Below are 25,388 nucleotides of genomic sequence, written 5' to 3'. Positions count from 1 at the left end.
TCAAGGCAGGGGAAAGGGGTGTGGGGGAATTGACACAACCAATAAGGGGAGCTGGGGAGAACAAGATAAGGGAAAGAACTTACAAGTCTACATTTTCGGGGGTACATTCTTTCGGTCATACCATTTTTCCTAACTGCAATACAACATCTCACCCTTTCTTATTATATAAAATTTTTGTTGAAGGGTTGTGAGATCATTTTGATGCCGATCACGAGTTTGTCCACCACTCTTGATTGACGGGCCGGTCCAGTTGCTTCCGGTCTGCTAGCTCTATGTGGTTGATCTCTGAGGTAATAGATACTAATTTCTTGAGAGCTTTTAAAACTAAACAACGGACAATCCCGAAGGCTAGCATGATTAGAAACAGGACAACAAAAAACAACAAGATTGCTTTGATTATCGAGATCCACCATCCTGTGAGTCCCCAGCCTTTGAACAGCTCACTAAACCAGTCCTCAGCTTCTTGCTTCACTTGTCCAATCAAGTTTTTCATCTCTCGGAGGGCTCCGTGGACATTGGGAGCTTTCGAGGTCAAGTTCAAACAGCAAAGTCCTTCAAACTCCTGGCATTCGTGTCCATGCAGAAGCAAAAGAAAATCTATAGCCGCCCTGTTCTGGAGGGTAGCTTGTCTGGTGATTTCCTCGTCTTCGAGGAGGGAGCTGAGGGCAGTGGATGTTAAGTTGGCCTGTTTCACTACCCAGCATTCTAACTGTCCTAATTCACCTAATGCCTAGGCAGCTGCAACCCATGGAAGAAATATGGATACAGCAATCCTTTTTGATTTTGCCCAATGAAAAATGTCACAATCACAATTTGGATCTAAAATGTCAGTGTTCCTTTTGTAAATTTTGTGGGTTGAATTTTCTTTTTGAATCAATTTTTTAATTTGGGTTTCGTTAGGTGCCAACAGGGACAGCCTCCCAAAGGTCCACGGCCCTCCTCGAAGGCAAGATGGGATCCCTGTCCACGCTCTATCTCCAAAAATCAGAAATATGCTTTTAGGGAGGGTTCTTGGATGTGAACGGAAAGGATCATCTGCTGTGATGTGACTTAGCACACCACACCATTGCCTTGCCTTAAATTCGTTTCGATATTGAACTACGTGGTGATATAATTTAGGGTCTGTCAGTGTGTTATACATAAGGTGGATACAAAAGGGTGCAGGAGCAGAACCTAATAGCTCTAATTCTTGGGGTTCTTTTTCTGCTCTGGGCAATTTTGGTAGCCACTCTTCTACAGGATTTTTCACTGCCACAGCTCGCCGTTTACAATTTTCATGTGGTTGGTCACTGTGTGTTTTAGGCATTCTATTAAACTTGGGATCACTGAAGCTGGCTGGAAATTCTTCAGCCTGCAGTGGGATTCCTACCAGACAGGTAGACAATGGGTCTTTTGCTGCTGCAGTGGACAGGCAGATGCTCTCTTGTTGGAGTGTTTGTGCCAGGGTCACCCAGATGTTCTGTTGTGGTTGAGGGACGATCCAGGCCGCTGTCAGGCTGCTCAGTGCAAGCAGGATGACAGCAGGGTTAAGGCTCATCATGGATTTGAGTGAGAGGTAGGTTATTTCTAAAAAAAGGTAACAAACATTTTTAAAACATTCACATTCAATGTAAGCAGGTCAGAGAATAGCCAGAGGTTAGGAAGGTTTCTTCTTGTTTTTACGGGCGGTGGCTTCTTTTGGAAGCGACTGCCACTTATCTCTCTTCTTCTTCTGCTGGGGCTGGGTTTTTGGGAACAAAAGTCTTTACCCATTTTTGAGGAATCCATCGGGGGCCTACAGGGGTGGATACACACGCGTAACCACGCCCCCAGGTGACAAGTTCATAGGGGCCCTTGGTTTGCCAAGTTTCAGGGTCCCTGATTAAAACCGGTGGACACTGTGATAATTTAAACTGCTCACCACTGATAAAACTCCGAGTCACAGGAGGATTCATGTTTTCAAAAGAACAGTTCAGGAAATTGATAGTAAACATAGCTTTACAAAGCTTTTGCTGTGAAGACATCCACACTGTTCCACTACTTTGCCTGGCTAGGAGTTATTTGAGCGTCTGGTGGGTACGCTCAATCACAGCTTGACCTGTGGGGGAGTGGGGGATGCCAGTCTTATGTTCCACTCCCCACTGCTGGACAAATTCCAGGAACTCCTCGGACTTATACGCTGGGCCATTATCTGATTTAATTTCCTTAGGGATCCCCAGCACTGAAAAGGCCTGTACTAAGTGTTGTTTGGCATGTACAGATTTTTCTCCTGCATGAGCAGAGGCATACACTGCTCCTGAGTATGTATCAATGCTCACATGTAAAACTGGGAATGTGAGTGATATCTGTTTGCCACACCTCACAGCTTCCAAGGCCTCGGGGATTAACACTGATGCCTAGTGATGGCACTGCCTGGAGCCGGCAATTGGGGCAGGTAGCCACAATGGCTTTAGCCTGACCCCGTGTCAGCTGGAACTGACGCATCAGTCCTGGCACATTTTGATGGTATTGCCGATGACTTAACTTTGCCCATTGAAACACATGTGGGAGACGTGCTTTTTCAGCTGGGGCAGCAAGGGAATCAGCCTTCGGGTTTCCCTCAGCAATTTCACCTGGCAAATTGGAATGCGATCTTATGTGCATCACATGGAAAGGTTGTTCTCGATTTGAAACCAAATAAATCAGTTTTGAGAGCAGTCGAAAGAGATGTTCATTCTCATTGTCCTTGAGAACTGCCTGTTCTGCTCTGGACACCACTGCTGCTATGTAGGCTGAGTCAATAACCAAATTAATCGGTTCTGAAAACTTCTCAAAGGCTCTCACGGCCCCAGCCAGTTCGGCTATCTGGGGTGACCCTTCTACAAACTCAACATCAGCTTCCCAAAGCTGAGTCTGTGGATTTCTCCAAGTCATCACCGACTTGTGGGATGTTCCAGATGCATCAGTGAACGCTGTGAGAGCTTTGAGTAGTCGTCGGCTCCTTTTCTCATGAGGAATGCAGTGGAATTCCTCATGAAACAATTTGTGTGCTGGTGCATGGACCGAAATTTGCCCACTATAGCTATCCAGAGCAAAGTGAAGATTAGCATTGCTCTGCAGCAGGTGCTCAAACATCTCTTTGGTCAGTTTCTCAGGGGAGTGTTTGCCTTCTCCAGAGAGTCTGACTGGGAGGTGAATACACATAAGGTCACACCCTGCCGGTTCCCGCAGCCTTACCCTGGCCTTTTGGATCAGCTGAGCCATCAGCTCTTGTGGCTTGGTGATAGTTTTGGGTCTTTGATGGGAGAGGAAGACCCATTCTATTATTAAGAGTGGATCTCCCTGCCCCTCGGCCCATTGGAATATTAACCCATGTAAGTGTGGCAATTTCCCCAGGACAATAAATTTGAAAGGCAGCTCAGGTTTGAAGTGATGTGTCTGTCTTTCTGTCAAGGCCCTTTGTGCCTTTTCAATTACAGTTTTTGCTTCTGGAGTCAGCTCCCTGGGAGACAGCAACTCTCTCTCCCCTTTCAATAAATTGAGCAGGGGGCTCAGGTTTTCATTAGTGAGACCTAGTCAGGGTCTGACCCAGTTTAGTGACCTGCATAGGGAATGGAGATCTGCTAGAGTTTTAGGATTGCTAATAATTTCTAATTTCTGTGGAACAACAGTCCGTTTGCTTATCTCTAAGGCCAAGTATTTCCAAGGTGGCACCCTTTGAACTTTGTCTTCCTGCAACTGGAATCCAGCAGAGGTTAAAACTTTACCCACTAGGCCAAGGGTGTCTTGCAGCATGTTATTAGGACAGCACACTAAGATATCATCCATGTAGTGCAAAATGATGGCATCTCTTTTTTCAGCAAGTACTGGGGACAGGAATGACCGCCACATACCACTGGCAGATGAAGGGGCCTGCTTTCATCTCCTGAGGTAGTACTGTCCAGTGGTACCGTTTCATTGGGGCTTCCCTGTTAATTGTGGGAATGGAAAAGGCAAATCGTAGTGCCTCCTCTGTGTGCAGGGGAATTTGAAAAAAACAGTGTTTAATATCTAGCACTGCTAATAGCCAATTTTGTTGCAACATATACGGGGATGCCATACCTGGTTGAAGAGACCCCATGTATTGAGAGACCGCCAGCTATTCACCAGTCTTCACAGAAGTAATTGTGAATGCCGTTTATTTCTATTATTAACACACCTTTTATAGGGTTCTACAGGGTCTGCAGGCAGAGCAAGCTACTAATGGCTGACACACACAGGTTCACATTTTTTCTCCTACACACAAGGATATTGTTTTGCTTTACTCTCTCTTCTGCATGAAGGTTTCAAGGACTTTAGCCTTTAATATCACGACTTATTTCAAAGGCTGGTTTGTGCATACAGGCCTTTACTAATATATAAAATATAGCAACAATTCCCCCTTTCTCTTTTTGCACAAACCAGACTTTGGATAAGATATCATACAACTTAGACTGTCATCCCAATTAACATTATAAATAAAGTCCATCCCCCTTCCAGCACAAGAGACCTCAACCATCCGGTGAAGCCCCAGCTGGCGAACCAACTTCCAATGGGGTCACTATCTTCCTTCAGGGCATGCAGCCCATCCTGTAGCTGTTGTAGTTGCTTATGGATGGAAACTGAATGATCAGTAAGATCCAAGCAGCACATGCCTTCAAACTCCTCACAACCATGTCCTTGTGCCAAGAGCAAAAAGTCAATTGCAGCTCGATTTTATAATACTGCATGACGTACACTACTCACATCGGCTGAAAGCTCACTTAACATTGTGGATATTAAGTTCAATCCTCCCTTAGTCTAACAAGCGAGCCTTTTTAGAGTTGCTAGGCTTAATTCATTCAGGCTTCGCTTTGACTGTTTGATGTTCTTCATTTTGCTAGCTATATTCAACAATTGATGTAAGCTTGGGTGGAACAAAGTTAGTTTCTCAAGATAACAGGGTCTTCTATGTGGACTAGCAGGAATCTAATTCCATGCTCTATCTCCACAGATTAGGAATACGGAACTAGGTAATCGCCCTGGTAAATGTCCTGTGAGACTGCACCGTGAATAAAGGCTTTATTTTCAGTGGTAGTAATGAGATCAGCTATAGGGTTGACTGCAGCTCAGTGCTACATTACTTTGTTAGAATGACTTTTTGTCGGGTTCAAACATTGTCCATCCACCTGAAGTATTGGTGGAACTTAACAAATCTAATTCTTCTGAGGGTTGTAACATTGAGAACTTTGGTAATTTTTTCTTACCAACAGGCTTCAAGTTGTCTTAATGTGAAGCCAACAGTGCGATTGCACTCTTGCAGCATTGCCAATCAATTTAGTCGAGTCTCGTTACTAATAAAACCTTTAAATGCTGGAGGATCCCATTTAGGGACTCCTACGAGACAGGTGAGAAAGGATCTCCAGGTGTGGCTAGGCTCAAACACATTGACCTTTGGCCAGTTCAATGTGCCAGAGTGACCCATATGTTCTGTCGCCTTTGGATATTAGTTAGCAGACAGTTGGTTGGGACTATACTCATCACAATTACCATAAGCAGTTGGTTCCATGTAAATGACACCATACTTGCAAACTCACAGCTAAAACTGTAACGTTAAATGAACTTTCAAAGATGCTTACACTACCTCTTGAAGGGGGAATACGTATACTTTATACTAACATAACAATTACTACACAGGCTAAACTCTTTATCTTAAACTATTATCTAACTACCTTTAACACACGTGCTCTGGTATATATGTAGTCTAAGCGTGAAAGCAATTTGCTGAAAGGCTAAACACACAACTACAATTTGCTTTATATACAGTTAAATGGAGTCTCTACACTTCTTAGATCTTCTACAGAATGTCTCTAACACGATTCAGTCCTGGAACGTTCACTGCTCCCGTGATGTCAGCTGGCAGTTAATCGGTGACTGAGGGCTTTGATGTTCAAGTTGTTCTTCAGATCCTTCTAAATCTTAAAACAAAGGATACCTGAAAAATTGGTAGAGACACAACATCAAAATAACAACAACATAAAATTTCTGTTGGCAACTGTCTGTATAGTGTTCAGACACAACTGTGTCCTGACAGGTCCACTTCTGATCCATGTCTGGAGTACCAAGGCTGTGTGATGACATCTCTGTTCACTGGATCTCATGTGTTCAGAGGCACACAGTCTGGTCAGATGGACAGGTGACCTTTTTGAACCTGCCAACAAAACACAGACACTTCTCTCCTTGAAGTTAATGAATTACACTAATCAAATGCTTTTAGGGCATCCATTTCCCCCGTTTTCTTAAAAAAAATAAAATGAGATGTACTTCTGTTATAAACATCAACATCAACACAAAACCATATACACAATTAATAAGAACTTATACCGGTTAAAAATCAATTAAATCATAAACATTATTAATAGCATATGTAATATAAAACTACTATTAATTACTAAAACACTGCACTAGCATCCCATAGTTAGCAAACAAACAGAAACAAAAAAATCAGTGAAGGATTGGGTAATCACCTCCGGAAATGATTCTCCAAGCCCACTTCAAAATCGATACAGCTGTCATATTAATAGAGTCAAATTGCTGAGTCAAAAAGTGACTCAAATACTGATTTGGTACAGAAAACATCTGGATCTGTTGGCAAACATTCTGTCCTGGTAAAGTCAAGGCTTGGCCAGGGCCTGGCTTTAAACTGGAAAGATGCCTCTTAACTCATTTCTAAAACAAGGTTCTCAATAGTAGCAGCTATGAGATGCTTACAGCACAGCAAACTGTTGAAATGCATTTGTACAAAGCAAATGATCAGAAGCCTTAGGTACCAGACCAATTAAACCATGCAGCAGTTGATTTAATCTGAAGCCTCTCCCATGGCAGCTGATCTTCAACAATGATACATCTTCTTAAAATTCTGGAAACACTGAAAAATAAGAAAGCTATAACAAACAAAAACTGCAGATATTGCAACAACCAATAGAACTCCCAGTGAAGTCAAGGGTGTCACAGACTGCATTCATTTCTATCCACAAACAGGTGTTCACCAGTGTTCCATCACTGTTGTTTCAGTTGTGGCTGTCTTCATATCTCTAGGAAAATAACTATACTTTGCAATTTAAACAAGTGTCTCCAATAAAACTTAAAACAATTTAAATTAAACAATATTTAAACCTAACAATAATTATTTATAACAAAAGGAAATAACAACCTTAACCTTAAAAGAATATCTAAGTTAGAAAACTTAACTTAAAAACATTCAAGCCTAAACATTATAAAACTTGACTATCCTTAATTCTATTAACACTTAATCTATATCAAATGAAAACATAACTTAATCTTATTCTGTTACTACAAAAAGGCAGCTAAAAGTTTGATATATACCTTTTAAACACAATATAACAGTAACATGGATTCACTATAGAGATTATAAAAATGTAACAAATCCATCACAATTCTATGTCACCTAGCTTTGAGAATAACCCACAGTAACTGCAAATGTTATTAAAAATACTTATTCATAACAGGAATTTGCCTAGTATATGCTTAAGTTGGTTAGGATTTAAAAGTGCAATTTTTCTAGAGAAAAACCACAACAACACAGGATTTGGCAGGTTGCCATTTAGCTTTTGTAGCACTTTTCAGGAACATCAAGTCCAATATTTAAACTAAAACCCAAAATCCAAATTGGTGTATATGCAGTTATATGTGTTTTATATAACAAAAGAACTCACATTAAAATTACCTTATTAAAATTGTGGAAAAAACAAGCAAATAGATAATATATACTTTAACTTAACTTTGTTTTGTACAGTAAAGTTCTCTTAACTAATTATTTTTTTAAACCACAAATCTCCTCTGTAGATAACATTAATTGGAAGGTTTTCCTAGAAGCTGTAAATCACACCATGTTTTAACCTTAAGTTCTAAAACCAATTATTGCAAGGCAACTTCTGTTAAACACTTTTTCTCTTTTTTTTTTTTTAGTTGTTCAAAGAATCACAATAACTGATCTAGCAAAATCCTAAAAACTGCAATTGCATAAACTCATAATTACTTTAAACACAAAATTGACTCTACAATGGTATATAAAAACATTTTGAAAACCCAATAAATCATGACTTTGTAACAAACTGCGTATAATCCCTGTGCTTTTTCTTAGAGAGGGAGCGGGGGGGGTGAACTGCCTGCCCTGCTGCTGCTGCAGCTCTGCTCTTATCTTTCTTCACATTCTCTACATACTCTCGCAGAGAGGAAAAAAACCTCACAAAGTTAACTCTAACAAATGCAGTTTTTTCTCTCAATCTCTCTTGTTGTTCGCCGATAGAGGAAAAAAGGGCACGATTTTACAAAAGCAGGCGATGTTACACGAAAAGTCTCTCATGGCCAGGTGCTAACAGCGGTGATCATTGCAGCTTATCAGCATGGCCTTGGAACTTTTCTTGCGCTGCTTCTACCCCCGGGGTGCCTTTGTTCTCTGCGCCCACCTCAGTGCTCCCCCATGTCCCCCTGGTTTGGGTGGAAACCAATCTAAATTTGGCTTCTTTTCTTCCAGGGTGGTAAAGATGGAACTTAAATAAGACTGTAATATTAAAAGCATCTCCAAAAATGAAGCAAATATTTCTGGATGTATCACATCCTGCCATAACTGAACAGATTCTGTTCATTGTTTCAGCATTCGCTGTGGAACTTTTTTTTCTCATTATTTTCTTCTCTTTGACTCTCCCTCCCTCTCTCCATGGGCAGCATAGATAGGAGATAGCTTGCCCAGCAGTGGGAGGTGAAGGCATCTGCCGCTGTGACGCAGGTAGAATTACGGGGCTCACAGCCTCAGCATATCTCGCTTTTCTGTTTTTTAAGGTATTAATTACAATCTGCCAAGTTCGACCGAGAGACACAGTGTCCTTGCTCTTTTCCGTAATTACCGTTTCCCATATCAGAACCCTTATATCAGTCCATTCTTGCACCGCAAAAAGCAGTGTGAGCACTGCAAACGCCCATGACAATTAGCCCATATAATGAGCATATCCAGGTCCTTTTCCTGGGCTGCTTCGCCTCTTTTAACGAAGATGCAGAGAAGCAGTTTATCTGCCGCCGCAAATTCCACATCCATGCTAACGGCCCGCAGCAAGGGGGAAGGTTGCGACCCTTCTACTATGCCCTCGCCCCCCAGCAGCCTGAATTTCCACGTCCTACCGCGCTCAGGCTGCCTATCTGGTACCGATCCAAGGCAGCATCTATCTGCTCTCAGATCCGCTCCACCAACCTCGGTCCAAGGCTCCATCACGGTGCTTGGATCCACCGAAGCCCCCCTGCCCGCAGGGTGTCCCGTTCGGAGTGCCAAATATTGAGAAACCACCCAGCTATTCACCAGTCTTCACAGAAGTAATTGTGAACGCTGTTTATTTCTATTATTAACACACCTTTTATAGGGTTCTACAGGGTTTGCGGGCAGAGCAAGCTACTATTGGCTAACACACACAAGTTTACATTTTTTCTCCTACACACAAGAATATTGTTTTGCTTTACTCTCTCTTCTGCAGGCAAGTTTCAAGGATTTTAGCCCTTAATATCACGACTTATTTCAAAGGCTGGTTTGTGCATACAGGCCTTTACTAATATATAAAATATATCAACATTCCTAGTGTAGGTATTTTATTGTAAGCTTTTTCTGCTACTTCACAGATTTCATCTAAAATAGGTTTTGTTAGCACTTGAACCTGATCTTCAGGCTTAGACCACCTTCCCTCCCCACATAGGTGCTCAAAAGTAATATCATTATTTTCTGCATCTTTTGAATCTTGTATGCTTTGCTTGAGTTCATCTAGGAGGTCTTTAAATGACCTTTTCCACAAACTTTCCCAAAAATCAAATTCAGTAGGTGTTAGGAGGCACCTGAAGAAATCTTTGATGTCAGCAGGAACTAACTCTTGAGATTTTAAAGTAGCTTTAATAATTCTTTTTAATATTTCACTATTTTTGCCAAATTCACGTTGTATTTTACATATCTCTCTGATATCATGGTAAGCGAAAGGCTGATATTGTCTATTAGTTCTTTTTTTACCAGTAAATATCACAGGTGCTGCTGTAGGTATATCCTTATCTTCCCCAGAGCCTGTATCTCCAGGGTTTCCCTGCCCAGCCCCACCCCCACTGGGCAATGGGGGCTTTGTCTCACCCCTGGGCTGGTGCAGGGACTTATCTGCTCCTGCAGGGGGCCCAGGGGGCCCTGTATCACTCCCGGGCCAGTGAAGGGACTTATCTACAGCCCCAGCAGGCCCAGGGGGTCCAGCCTCACCCCCAGATGGGTGGAGGGTCTCACCCACACCCCCACAGGGGCTGGGCAGGAACACATCTCTCCTTCCCAGGGGGCAGGGGCAGGACACCCCTTCCCCCCCCTCCCCGTGGGGACAGGAGGCAGGGGTGTGGAGAGCGAGATTGCAACATTTTGGGGTGTGTTTGTAAGGTGATGCCATGCTTGAGCAGGGTATTGCAGGAGGGAGGGAGATGTGAGAGGGAGGTGAAGAGTTATGGGAGGAGTAAGGGAAATGGGCAGAGTGAGGTGGCCAGAAAGAGTCATGGGAAGTAGGTGGGAGATACGAGGGGGGTTCTTCCACATGGGTAGCTAGCACATGGCCAACTCCATCTTGGATTTTAGGCACATGGAGGCCAGGGGATTTCACGGTTGTAATGTTAGGGTACGATTCTCTGATAGTCAGCGCAAGGCTATCAGAGCTGGGGGGCTGAACGAGACACATAGCTCCAGAAATGGCACTATTATGGTGCGTTTCTTGAGTTTCTGGAATTGTTCCATGTATCTTTTTCTGCACAGGAGCAGAAGGAATGGGGGAAAAGGTATGGGATACTGATGAAGGCTGCAATGGCTGTTTTTTTATGTCTTTTTCTCTGTTGATCAATTATTTTCGAATTATAAGAAAAACTGGGAGATATTTTGAAGCATTTTTGTCTCCTTCCTCTATTTTTTGAGTGAGAATATTGACAATTTGATTCCATGTAGAGATAGAATTTAGTTCTGACCAATCTAGCTGTGGACTGTTATGAGATAACCACTCTGTGAAATATTTTAACTTTTTTCTAGAGATTTTAACATTTATAGTACTTAAAAATTCTTGCAAGTTGGAATGTAATTTCGGTTGGGGTGTAGATGTGTTAGATCCCATGCCTGTTATTAAAATTGTGTTTTCAAAACTCGTTTTTATCTTGTTTTACTGCAAAGCAACAAAGCGGTGTAAAGGCAGGCTTTTTTTTTTACTACCCCCCCTCACACACTGGGTTGAGATAAGCTCTCGTGGCTGTCGCTGCTGTGCTGCACGATCGTGCCACGGCCGGCACCGCGCAGGAGCCGCGGTTCAGTTCCTGCCCTGCGCGGGGGGGCCTTCCTGCGCCGCGGCCACTGGGGCTGCCGCAGCCGGTCGTGCCACCGCCACCGCCCGCCGGCCCGGCCCGTGGCCGCCCGCCGCCCTGGCGCCGTGCTGCCGCCCTGGCGCGCGGCTTGCCCGGCCCACGCGCCGCTCCTGGTCGCGCACTCCGCGCCCGCAGCCACCACTACGTGCTCGCCGCTGCCACCGGCGCGCCGCGCCTGCCCGCGCCGCGCCCCGCCCGCTGCCTGCGGGGATACGTCACCGCCGCCGGGTTGGGCGCACGCTCTGCTGATCCCCGGCTGGGCTCCCGCCCCGCTTCTACGTTGGCCTGCCGGGACAGCCGGTGTGACTCACCACGCTTACGTTGTCAAGCAGTAGAAAACCTCCTGTGTGGATTAGGTTCCCCTGGATGTGAGGAAGTTACCAATCTAGTCCTTGTAAACTATAATCTTAGCTTTTCAAGGTAGCTGACGTGCCCAGGCTTGCGAAACACCTGTGTTTCCAGCCGGTTTTAGGGGCTCGTGCCCTCCTTGAGACACCACCTGCTATTATAACTCTGTCCCCAGACCCTCTGTTACCTCTGTCCACCCCGCAGCGGGCAGGGAGGCTGGAGGTAGTTTTAGCTTGCCAGACGAGGCCCTAAAAACGAGGCTCTTTCCCTTTACTGAGATGGCAGTTGCAGTTTTATTTCTTGGGATCCTTCGGGGTGAGATGGCAGGAGGGAAAGAGGAAGAGGTATTGATAAGCACCCCTTTTTCAAGGCAGGGGAAAGGGGTGTGGGGGAATTTACACAACCAATAAGGGGAACTGGGGAGAACAAGATAAGGGAAAGAACTTACAAGTCTACATTTTTGGGGATACATTCTTTGGGTCATACCATTTTTCCTAACTGCATTACAACACATTATCTTATGGCAAAGTTTCACAACCTGTTTCTTGGTCACTTATTGCTCAGGGAACACTTATCTGTGTCTGTCTCTCCCATGGTTTCTGCTCAGTTAGGCCTAAGATATCAGGCTCCTTTATCAGTTCTGTTGTACTCTGCTTTATTTCCCATACTTCCCCTTCCCCGTTCAACCAAAAATACACTCTGAAGTGATTTGTCTATTAATTTTTGCACACACTGTAAAATCTACGGTATAATTATAACAATACATAATGCCTAAGACATATAAGCCTATTTTAACTAAATTCCTTATCCATCCACCAAGTTCCCAGTCCCTCAGAAGTCTACCTAGCCAGTCAAGTCCATCATCTACTTATAGTTTGTTTACACGCTCCTTCAGGGCTTGAATGCTTGCATAGATGGACTGGAATTGGTCAGACAGGTTCATACAGCATATTCCATAGAATTGTTCACATCCATGTCCTTGTGCTAAAAGCAAAAAAATCTATCACTGCCCTGTTGTGCAAACTAGCATGTCTAATAGAATCAACATCAGTTAGAAGTCCTGTTAATGCTAAGGACATAATATTATTTTGTTTAGGTAGCCAACAACCTAATTTGTCAAGTAATCCTAAAGCTTTCCCTGCTGCTACACCAGGGGTAAAAAACAATGCTGCCCATCACTGTCCTAAAGAACAAAAATCAAACTGGTCATCACAATCTTTGTCAAAAGCATGTAAGGTTTGCTTAATTCTAGAGGGATATTTATGTTGAAAAATCATGGACATGTTTGGGGTTAAAAGGGATAATCACCCAAGGCTACATGGTTCTCCTTTAATATGAAATGGGATGGCAAGCCAAGACCTATCCCCACAAATTAAAAATACCCCAGGAGGTAAATGTAATCAAGCATTGGTTGAATGAGAAATTATCCCGGATGTATAATTACACCAAGCGCTTGCATTTTTATACACAGGGTGATAAGGGGAAGCATCCCAAGCCTTAGACTGATTTTTCCCATTGTAATTAAGCCTTATGCAAAGATCCATTTTCACTGAGCCCAAAAGTTCTAATTCTTGAGGCTCAAGGGATGCCAAGGAAAGATAAAGGGTCCATTAATGCCAGGCATCAGCATGATTTCTGTTTTGCAACATTGTATTTGCATGAGGCAGGCAAGGCCAATTGTCTAAAGGCAGAGCAACAAGGCATCTTGAAAAAGGATTATCAGGGGATGCAGTGGCCAAACACAATGTATCTTGTCCTGTAACATTTGCTAAGGTTACCCAAACATTTGTTTTTGGTTGGTTAACAGGCCATGTCTGAGCACTAGAAACAATTCCCTGTAAATACCATAACATTTGGGAAGTCATCATTTATCCTTATTTTCAGTAGCAGTGAGCCACTGCTCCGGAGTAATTTCCAGTTTTCCAGGTAGACCAAACTTATACCCACACACTAGTCACTGAATTTGTGCATTATTTCTGCTGCGTCTCGTTGGATCACATTGACAGCAAGCACCTCGCCTTTTATGAGATGTACGGTACCACAGTATCCCACATTCAACATATTTGCATTCAACCCAAGCTTGATGATGCCCAGTATGACAAACTAAAGAAGGGGAGGACTAATCCTGCACCAAGTTCTTGCTCAAAGGCAGTAACTATTTGGCTAGGGTCTCGGTGTTCCCAGTCCAAAGAATAGACTCCTGAAATGGGAATTGTGCACTGTATACACCTCCTCGTGATGTATGGAGTTCTGGTTCTCTTAGAAGGGATGACTTAACGCTTTAAACCCTGATACCTCTAGGTAATCCAAACCATTTTCCCAAGAGCATAAGTCTGTCAGAGGTCAAACAGGTGCTAATTTGGTGGTGAGGTGTTGGGGAGGATGAAACAGGGAAACCTTATGAATATGATTGTTTAGCAAAAGATTCTGAAAATATGAAGCCTAGAATTGAAATAGAAATGAAAGCTCGCTTTGAGTCATAGGATACTGTTGCCGCTGAAGATGAATAGATCACACTGACACAGCTCGAGGTGTGATGAAAGGAAGAGAGAGTTTATTTTTCCTCCCAGGATTTATAGGCTTCTGACCACGGCCAGGGATTGGATGGTCAGGATAACACTTTCTCACTGCACTGGCCATGAGAGATGCCCATCACAAGACGTGTAACAGAAAGAATGTACACATATCTATGTTTACAGTTACTGTCCTGGGAAAGTCTTTAGAAAACCATGTCAGCAAGCTCAGAAGCTGAGTTTTCAGGGCAACAGGATACTGAGTATTAGTTACTATATAACCAAAGAACAATAGCCTAGCCAGCTAAAGGAGAATCCCTGTTGATGAAACAATGCCCTTCTGCTGACAGTGAATCCAAAGGTCAAGCAGCAAGAGAAGAATTTGAAAGGTAGTTTTTAAAGTTTAAAATGTAACACTGTATGGTAATGTCGTAGTTCTTATAGGCTATATGTAAATTCTTTAGTGTGTGTGTCTCGTAGTGATTGGTTACTGGCAATTAGAATATTCACTATAGAAAAGGATATAATGTATTGTAAAAAGAACTTCACTCTCTTGTTCTCCCCTCTCTCTTACTCTTTCTCTTACCTCTTACTCTTAACTTCCACGCTTCTCTTGCTCCTAACTTCTCCCCTTCCCCCCTCACTCTCTCTCTTAAGGTCTCTCCCTTAGCTCTTAAACTGTCTGTCTCCCCTCTCCACTCTCCCTCCCTGACCACGTGTATGCCGAGGCTGGCGGCAGAAACAGGTCTCTTCCTCCCTCTACCCATATAATAAATTGCTTATACCTGAACAGCTTGACCCTGGAGAAGTCTCTCACTGTGAGCGTTTTGTACATCTATAGCTGCTGTAACTACAAGACCCTGCTATTTTTGCAAAAAACCTGGCCACATCATAAGGCACTGCCCAGAAGCCAAAAAGAGTACACAAGCACCAAATCCCTACCCTACCTGTGAGAAAGGTAAACATTCTAATTGGCAGTGCTACTCCAAACATAATGATACTAAAAAACACCTTCCAAAAAACCTGAAGGCAAACGCGCAACACCATTGCATGATGAAACAAGTAGTGGCATACCAAGCACCTGAAGGAAAATTTGTCAATACGCCAGCAATGAAGCACTTCACTTCATTGCCAGCAGAATCCCAAGCAATGACACAGACCTGCTAACCCCAGGGTCTTGGTGCACTCTGGCAACCTCCAAACCAACAACCTTTTTGAAAGATGATGGCTATGATTATATTTCAACAGGCACCACCAGAACTTCACAAAATAGACAAGACTTTTTAGTGGTAGGCAAAGAAAGGAATAGCATCCTGGGACTGCTTGTTCTGCCTTGTGTAATGTCAGTCAACTGCAAAGAACTACTACTGGTGTTAGCCAAAGCCTATTATCCCCACTGCATATCCAGCCTAACACCCCTATAGCTATTGCTATAGCACTGCCCATGGAGACTATAGATCAGATACCACTGCGCTGTTTCCCAGCTGCTCCTGAAAATCCTGAGGTATGTTGGATTCAACACATAAGCTGTGACCAACCAATAATAACTTGCCAATTGTCTAATTGTGGGGTTCAAATTGATATCAAAGGGATGATTGACATGGGAGCAGATGTCCCTATAATCTCTCATGATCATTGGCCAGCAGATTGGAAACTGATAAATCCCTCAGGAGTTATCACAGGCATCGGGGGTGCCACTCATGGCTTACAAAGTGAGTCAATAATCAGTATTACAGGACCAGAAAGAAAAAAAAGCATTGATCCGTCCCTATGTAGTGTAGAAACCCATCACAGTATGGGGAAGATATTTACTTTCACAGTGGGGAGCAAAAATTGAAGTGGGTTTTTCGTAGGGGCCACTGAAGCACTCAGTACTTTAAAACTGACCTGGAAAACTGACACCCCTGTCTGGGTCGACCAGTGGCCCTTGCCAGATAATAAGCTGAGTGTTGTAGTTTAAGGCCTGGCGATCTGAAGATTTCGGGATGCTACGGAAAGTTAGCAGACCCCCCTCTCTGTTAGGATAGTAAAGTCTCCTGCAATAAGCCAATAGCACCTAACGATGATGTAAGCAGATGGGAGTAACACAATGACCCTAGGCTATAAAATGTCAAATTCCCCTACAATAAATCGCCATATTCGCCATCTATCACATTGATGCTGTGGGATATGGTCCGCGTGGCTGGAGATAGCCACCATGCTGACGCTGGCCAGGGTGCCTGCCTTGTTTAAAAACCCACAGCTGAGTGCCCTCAAAAGACTAGTAGCTGAAAAATTACAAAAAGGTCACATTAAACCCACTAACAGTCCCTGGAATTCACCTGTATTTGTTATCCACAAAAAAGCGTCTGACACCTGGCGATTACTACACGATCTCAGAAAGATCAATGCAGTAATTGAAAGCATGGGACCACTTCAACCTGGCCTACCTAACCTCCCCATGATCCCAAGAGAGTGGCCACTTGTTATTATTGACCTAAAAGACTGCTTCTTCAACATCCCACTGCATCCAGATGATGCACCCTCTTTGCTTTTTCAGTGCCAAGTACAAACTTACAAGAACCGCTCCAGAGGTATCATTGGCTTGTTCTACCTCAGCTCATGCAAAATTCAACTTCTATCTGTCAATATTTTGTAGCCTGTGCATTGTCTTCAGTTCGTAAGCAATTCCCACAATCAGTGGTCCTTCATTACATGGATGATTTACTCGTTGCAGCACCAACACAAAAACAAATGGAAGAAACTCATAACAGTGTGGTCGCAGAAATGAAAAAAGCTTGACTGGTGATGTCTGAATCAAAAATACAAGAGTCTGCTCCTTGGAAGTACTTAGGATGGAAGCTAACAGAACAATCAATCACACCGCAAAAGATACAACTCCGGACTAATATTCATACTTTGCAAGATTTGCAACAGCTCTTAGGAGAAATTAATTGGGTCAGGCCTGTGTTGGGAATCACTGCTGATGAACTAGCCCCACTCTGACTTGCTAAAGGGAGACAATGACATCAAATCCCCTAGATCTCTCACCCCTGAAGCCTGCAAAGCTTTAGAAAAAATTACGGATGCTTTGCAAAACAGACAAGTGTGCTGTTATGTTCCAGACAAACCGTTTTTCCTTGCAGTTCTGGGAGAAAAACTGAGATTGCATGGTCTCATTTTTCAGTGGGACTCATCTCAAAAAGATCCTTTGTTAATAATTGAATGGGTTTTTTCTTGCCTACAGGTCGCCAAAGACAATATTCACATCTTTAGAAATGATATCCCAAATTATTATCAAAGGCAGAGCAAGACTTATTTCAAAATCTGGCTGTGAGATCACAACTATTTATCTGCCCTTGATCAAAACGTATCTTGATTGGGCAATGCAAAAATTAGAAAATCTGCTGTATGCCCTGTTAGATTTTCTAAGTGTTTGCTCTATTCAGTTATGCTACAAAGAGAAACCCCTGATCAGTGAAGAACCTTTAGATGCAATTACTCTCTTCAATGATGGGCTAGGACAAACACACAACTCAGTTATAACACGGCACAGTAAAGAAACTAAAACCTGGAAACAAGATGTTCAAAAAGTTGAAGGCTCTCCCCAAATTGTTGAATTGGCAACAGTTGTAAGAGCATTTCAGCTCTTCCCAGAATCCTTTAACCTAATCACTGATTCGGCATACGTTGCTAAAATTATTAAGACAATTGAGGGATCTGTTTTAAAAGATGTGAATAATGACAAACTGTGTCTTTAGCTCACCTGTCTCTATCAAATTATGTCACACAAAAGTAATCCCTGTAATAAGATTGGAAGTCCACAGCAAACAGGTTGGGAGAAAATTTCCCCAGCTGTCTTTTTCTCCCAGTGGGTACCATTATTAAAGCAACCCCAAAACCATCCAGTTAATGTGTGATAACTCTGAATCCATGAGCCCGCCTTCCAGAGGAAGTTAAACATCCATGAATTCCTCACCTTATCAACCCACAAAACAAACTGGATAATAACCACAGTAACCTTGGTTATAGGACCCATATTTAGGTAAGGTGCAGCAAATGGGAGAAATATAGCCGTGACCACGTGCCACCCAAACCTGGGTAAGCTAAACCAAATGGTTCTACCGAACAAGGTTTCTAAATCCAGCACACAAAAGTTAGGTTATTTAAGAACTGTTATTCCTTTTTAGCCCTTTTTCTCTCAGTGCTCTCAGGCCCCAATGTTGGGCACCAAAATCTGTCTCGGTTTTAGAAGACAGGTGTCTGCTAGGGAGGGCAGGAGCCTGTCCTGGAATAAAAATGTAGACCCCCTCCCTCCGAATTATTATAAATCTGAAATTAAGGGGCTCTCAAGCAGAGATCTGGTGATAGGAATCAGTTCCTTACTAGTATGTATAACAAGGCAAACAAACAACAATAACAATAACAACCGGGCAGTCCCGGTGCTCCTGCAGGGCTCTGAGGAACACTCAGCTGGAACAGCAGGGATGAGCTGAGATCTGGGATTGATGGCTGAGGTGTATCAGCAGCTCTGCGGCGGTGCCTGGCACTGCCACACGTCCCAGCAGGACAGGGGGTGCGAGCCCACCAACAAAGAGGGAAGAAGGAGAAGAAGCAGCAGCTCCGTCTGGGTGATGGCAAAATTCCCTTCTCTTCACAGCAACAGCTCTCCACCCAAAGTGTCCTTCTCCAAAGCTGAAGAAGCCAGCCAAACTGTCCCCACCCTCCCCTTTTCCTGTCCCCTTCCCCCCTGGGCCCAGCCAAACTCTTTGTGTTTCTCAAGTACCCACCAATACCTGCAGTCAGGTTTTCGCTGCAACTAATGGGTAAAAATTTCACAGGTAAGCCAGAACTAAAAGAAGGACACCTAACCCCCAACATCTCTTAACTTGCACGCTTCTCTTGCTCCTAACTTCTCCCCTTCCCCTCTCTCTCTCTCTTGTGATAAATAGAGACCTTTTGTTCACCTAAACATATAGATACGATGCTTTGCAAAACTGTGCCCTGCGAAATCAGGATGAGGTTGAAGGCTGCTGACGCTTGTATAATCATTTACGGCCTTGCGAGCTTTCTTGAATTCCAGAAAGTTACCAAGATAAACCTTAAAAGGAAACAGCGAAGGAAGGTCAAAAGGATAGGACTGAGGAAGACTCTTGATCTTCATCCCGCGACCACCAGAAGGCAGAAAAAGACCCCCTAGCAACTGGAGACACATGCGCAGAGACACCCGAGAAAGGACACGTAACCCGGAAGCCGTACCACTTAAAAGGGGGAACACGGAAATTGGAAGTGAGACAGTTGGCGGAGTGGAGACTCCCCTGTCGCCCAGCGCTGATTTTTGCTTATTGCTTGCTTGCTATAATTAATAAAATTTTCTTTAATTGAATCATAACACTCTCTTGAGTGCATTCATAACAATTTGGTGCCTTGACTCGGAACGAGATGCTCGGATAGAGTACTCCTTTGGGGAGGCGCCTCACCGGACGACTCGCAGTGGCCCCTCTGGAGGTACGTCTCTCCATAACTCTCGACCGACGAACCTAAATTTAAGGCAATAAGCAAAAGGGAGACCGGTCGACCCATTAAAATCTGTGCACAGAGTCCGGACGAAGACGCTGGATGCGTGAGTATAACGGGGAACCGTTCGGTAGGGGTCGGGATCCCGGAGTGTGGCGAAGTGTGTGTGTGTGAGAGGGGGACTGGTAGCCAGATTCCCCAAGCGATGCGGACCCTCATTAGTGCGGTTCCCATTAGCCTGCGGGGGCGTGGGCCACGAACCAGGGGAAGTGAAAGAGGCTGTGTGACTTGGAAGGCACTCCGGAAGAATGGGGCAGGGGAAGAGCAAGCCCCCTGTATCTATTAAACTCCCTCCGGTACCTAGAGATAGTCCGTTGGATTTTATACTAGATAATTGGAAGCATTTCCCGGGAACAGAAAATAAGGATAAGGCAAAAATGATTCACTATTGTGTAGAAGTATGGGGAGGAAAGGAAATTTCAAAGAATGTATTTTGGCCTATATTTGGATCAACTGAAGATTGGGTTAAACAAAGGTTAAATTCATGGGTAAACACAAAAATCCCCTTTAGCTCAGAGGAAAGTGCTTATGCAGAGACCTGGGGAGTAAGTCCCGAGGTTTTTATATTTAAACTGAGAGAGAATTCGGGGGAAGGGAAGGGGAAGAAAAAGGAACCCCGAAAAGAAGATACTTTGATAATGCCCCCTCCATATGTACCACCACCACAAGCCCCTCCCCCTCCGAACCCTGAGGAGGAGGATTTAGACATGCCAGATGTGGGGCCTGTTACCAGGAGTAGATCCAGAAGGAAACAGGAGAATCTATTCCCATTAAGAGAGATGCCAATGGGTGGTCCCCAAGCTGGAATAGGGTTTATATCTGTCCCTCTTAGTTCGGGGGATGTCAGAGACTTCAAAAAGGAAATGGGGCATTTGCTGGAAGATCCATTGGGGGTTGCAGAAAGAGTTGATCAATTTTTAGGACCCAATATGTACACATGGGAGGAATTACAATCTATCCTGAATATTTTATTTACGGCAGAAGAGAAAAACATGATTAGAAGGGAAGGAATGCGCATTTGGGATGCTCAGCATGTCCAGGGACCACTGGCAGATGTAAAATGGCCCCTCCAAAATCCCCAATGGGATCACCAAAATCCGGCGCACAGAGTACATATGCAGTATTTGAGGACTATTATAATTCAAGGAATTAGGGAGGCAGTCCCGAGGGGTCAGAATATCAATAAAGCATTCAACGAGAGGCAAAAGAAAGATGAGACCCCTACGGAATGGTTGGAAAGACTAAGAAAGAACTTTCAACTATATTCCGGAATGAATCCAGACACCCAATTGGGGCAAGCACTGCTTAAAGCACAATTTGTGGCAAAATCCTGGGAGGATATTCGGAGGAAGATAGAAAAATTGGATGGGTGGCAAGACAGAGGTTTGGATGAGCTCTTGCGGGAGGCACAAAAAGTGTATGTATGTTCGGAGGGAAGAAGAGGCTCAGAAGCGGCAAGTTAAAATGATGGTGGCTGCTGTGAGAGAGAGTAGAGACCAAACTTGGAAAGGGAAGCAACAGAGACCAATCAGGAACTCAAAGGAAAGACAGAATGTTAAGGTTTGTTTTTATTGTGGAAAGAAAGGACACTTTAAGAGAGAATGTAGGGTGAGGATCCAGGATGAAAAGACGTTCAAAGAAGACTAGGGGGGTCAGGGGCTCTACATTCTGGGGACCCGAAAACACCAGAAAGAGCCCTTGATAAAATTAAAAGTGGGTCCCCAGTACCAAGAAATAACTTTCTTGGTAGATACTGGAGCTGAGAGATCAACCATTCAGTTTTTACCTAAAGGATGTAGTATATCCAAAGAAACTGCCACGGTAGTGGGGGCGAAGGGGGAACCCTTTGAAGTGGGGGTTATTAAAGATGTGATGATAGAATCAGAATCAAAAATCGGGTTGGGAAATTTTTTGTTAGTACCAGAAGCAGATTATAATTTGTTGGGACGGGATTTGATTATTGAATTGGGAATACATTTAGATATAGTTGATAAGGAGTTGAGGATAAGGCTATGCCCTTTAAGAGTGGAAGATGAAGACAAAATAAACCCAGAAGTGTGGTATACACCTGAGAATGTGGGACAGTTGAGGATAACTCCATTCTCAGTCACTATTAAAAACCCAGAAATCCCAGTTAGAATAAAAAAATATCCCTTGTCACTTGAGGGACGAAGTGGGTTGAAACCAGAAATTGACAGATTGTTAAGTAAGGGACTATTAGAACCATGTATGTCACCTTTTAACACACCCATACTGCCAGTAAAGAAGTCAAATGGGACTTATCGTTTGGTACACGATTTAAGAGAAATTAACAAACGCACAGTGGCACGGTTCCCAGTAGTTGCAAACCCATACACGCTACTAAGCAAGCTGGGACCCTACAGTTTGTGGTACAAGTGTTATAGATTTAAAAGATGCATTCTGGGCCTGTCCTCTTGATGAGACTAGCCGAGATTATTTCGCATTCGAATGGGAAGATCCAGACACTGGGAGGAGACAACTGAGATGGACAGTATTGCCTCAGGGATTCACGGAATCCCCCAATTTGTTTGGGCAAGCGTTGGAACAGATTTTACAGGATTATCAGACAGACCCAGGAGTGACCTTGATACAATATGTGGATGACTTGCTTTTAGCTGGGAAAGAAGAAGAAGACGTAAGGAGAGAGAGTATTAAGTTGTTAAATTTCCTGGGTTTAAAGGGATTGAAAGTATCCAAGGCAAAACTCCAATTTGTGGAAGAAGAAGTAAAATATTTAGGCCATTACCTTAGAAAAGAGGAGAAAAGAATAGACCCTGAAAGGATACAAGGAATTCTGTCACTACCGGTTCCTAAAAATAAAAGACAGATACGTCAAATCTTGGGGTTAACAGGGTACTGTAGACAGTGGATTGAAAATTATAGCAGCAAAGTTAAATTTTTATATTATAAACTGACACAGGAGGGATTAATGAAATGGAGTTCGGAAGATACAGAAAAACTCTGGGAGCTACAAGAAAGTTTAATTCATGCTCCTGTCTTGAGTCTCCCAGATTTGAGAAGACCCTTTTATTTGTTTGTAAATGTGGAAAATGGAATTGCCTTCGGAGTCCTGACTCAGGAGTGGGCAGGGAGAAAGAAACCGATAGGGTATCTATCAAAGATCTTGGACCTCGTGAGTAAGGGCTGGCCAACTTGTCTGCAAGTAGTAGCAGGATGTGCCCTACTGGTGGAGGAAGCTAGGAAAATCACCTTTAATAGCAATTTGAAGGTAATTTCCCCCCATAACATTCGGAGTGTGTTACAACAAAAGGCGGATAAGTGGATTTCAGATGCTAGACTTCTAAAATATGAAGGAATTTTAGTTGAGGCCCCAAACTTAATATTAGAAACTACTGCTTTACAAAACCCGGCTGCATTTTTATATGGAGAACCTGGAGGCGAACCTTTGATACATGACTGTATAACCACAATTGAGGAACAAACCAAACTTAGACCTGATTTGGAAGAAGAGGAATTGGAAAGCGGAGAAAAGCTGTTTGTAGATGGGTCCTCCAGAGTAATAGAAGGAAGAAGGAAAACGGGTTATGCCATCATACGAGGACCTGATTTGCAAGTCCTAGAATCAGGTCCATTAGACAAATCTTGGTCAGCCCAAGCCTGCGAATTGTATGCAGTATTAAGGGCATTGAAACTACTAGAAGGAAAGGAGGGGACAATATATACAGATTCCAGATATAGTTATGGGGTGGTGCATACATTCGGTAAACTGTGGGAAGAAAGAGGTTTAATAAACTCCCAAGGGAAAGATTTGGTTCATCAAAAACTCATAATTGCAGTATTAAAAGCCCTGAGAAGGCCCAAAAGGTTGGCAGTGGTTCATTTGAAAGGACACCAGAAGGGAATGGACTTGAGTAGAGGAAATAATGCTGCCGATCAGGAGGAGAAACGGGCGGCATTACGAACAATGGTCCTAATAGAAAAATGGGGGCATGAAGAAATTTTGAAACATCAGGATAGTGACTTGAGAAGTAAATTTACTGAGGAAGAGAGGTTAAAACTCCCAGAGACAGGAGCAGTAGAAAACCCAGAGGGGAGATGTTTTCTCCCAGATGGCCGGGAAGTACTACCAAAAGCCATAGCTCAAAGAATATTAGAAAAAATACATCAAAGGACACATTGGGGAGCACAGGGGTTAACAGACTATTTCGCTGCAAGGTATATGAGCACAGGTATCCGAGACTTGACTAAGCAAATTACTAGAAGCTGCCTCCCATGCTTACAAATGAATAGGAAAAATCTCAGAAAATTACCGTATGGAGGGAGACCCCTGGCAAAAAGACCCTTTGCAAATATTCAGATTGACTTCACAGAACTACCGAAGGTAGGGAGACTTAAATATCTCTTAGTCCTAGTAGATCATCTCACCCATTTCGTAGAAGCTTTCCCAACATCTAGGGAAACTTCACGAACAGTTGCAAAGATGTTATTGGAAGAAATAATCCCTAGATATGGAGTACCAGAGACAATAGACTCTGACAAAGGTCCCCACTTTACATCAAAAATAACTCAGGATGTGGCAAAAGCATTAGGAATAAAGTGGGAACAACACACCCCTTGGCACCCTCAAAGTTCTGGGAGAGTAGAAAGGATGAATGGGGAAATAAAGAAGCAACTTACCAAGCTAGTGATGGAAACGAAACTATCATGGGTCAAGTGTGTTCCACTAGCCCTTCTGAATATTCGAACCCAGCCAAGGGCAGATTTGGGAATTTCCCCTTTTGAGATGTTATACGGTATGCCCTATAATATAGAGGAAGTGCAAACACATCCAAACGTGAGTGATCAATACATCAATGAGTACTTGATAAAATTAATGAAGTTCAAAAAGGCATTGTGGGAAAAAGGGATGCTAGCTCAAAGACCACCATTGGATTTTATATTACACCAGGTACAACCCGGAGAGTGGGTGCTGTTAAGAAGTTGGAAAGAGAATCCCCTAACACCGAAGTGGGAAGGACCGTATCAAGTCTTACTAACAGCTGATTCTGCGGTTCGAACAGCGGAGAAAGGCTGGACACATGCGAGTCGAATAAAAGGACCCGTGAAGCCACCAAAGGCTAATAACTGGGAAGTGGTTAGCCTGGCTGGGGACTTGAGACTTAAGATATCCCGAACAAAATAACATCCAAGAACTACTAACCTGCTTAGAAACTTATGAATAATAAACTCAATAAAGGCTTTTATATAGAATATAGGATACCTCCACCTAGTGGTGAGGAAATATATAATAGAGGTGTTAAAATAGGCTGTACTTTATGCCGGGATTGTTATCCTTTTGTTTGTTTTAAATGTATAATATGTAAAGAACACTGGTGGACCCACTGTCATAGAGGCTACCCACCAAGAGGGGTGTGTAGATCTTGCTACACTGCCCAGAAGAGACTCACTGATTGGGCCCTAGTAACCAGAATACGAGCAGGACAATTTGAGACAGGATCAGAGAAGTGGTGGGCCATCTACTCAAAAGGAGTCAATCCCTTGTATTATTGTTACCATCCAAACGAATCTGCGCCTTTTGTGGCAAATATAGTAGCTGGGTTGTGCAGA

General features: G+C 43.4%; 1 protein-coding gene and 1 pseudogene across 1 annotated transcript; both read right to left on the bottom strand.

Annotated features, from left to right (window-relative positions):
• Positions 1 to 208: 208 nt before the first annotated feature.
• Positions 209 to 1,537, bottom strand: LOC148183455 (uncharacterized). Its single transcript, XM_088061484.1, is given in 1 exon segment — positions 209 to 1,537. A coding segment is annotated over 1 exon segment (1,329 nt).
• A 10,934-nt stretch (positions 1,538 to 12,471) lies between these two features.
• LOC148183454 (uncharacterized) lies at positions 12,472 to 25,297 on the bottom strand (annotated as a pseudogene).
• Positions 25,298 to 25,388: the final 91 nt, after the last annotated feature.

The sequence above is a fragment of the Pseudopodoces humilis genome, chromosome 12 (genome assembly GCF_049639895.1).
Source record: "Pseudopodoces humilis isolate 2021_Gansu_Grassland_sample_001 chromosome 12, ASM4963989v1, whole genome shotgun sequence".
Lineage (NCBI taxonomy): Eukaryota > Metazoa > Chordata > Aves > Passeriformes > Paridae > Pseudopodoces > Pseudopodoces humilis.
The sequence above is the reverse complement of the archived record's forward strand: the minus strand, read 5'-3'. Positions and strand labels throughout refer to the sequence as shown.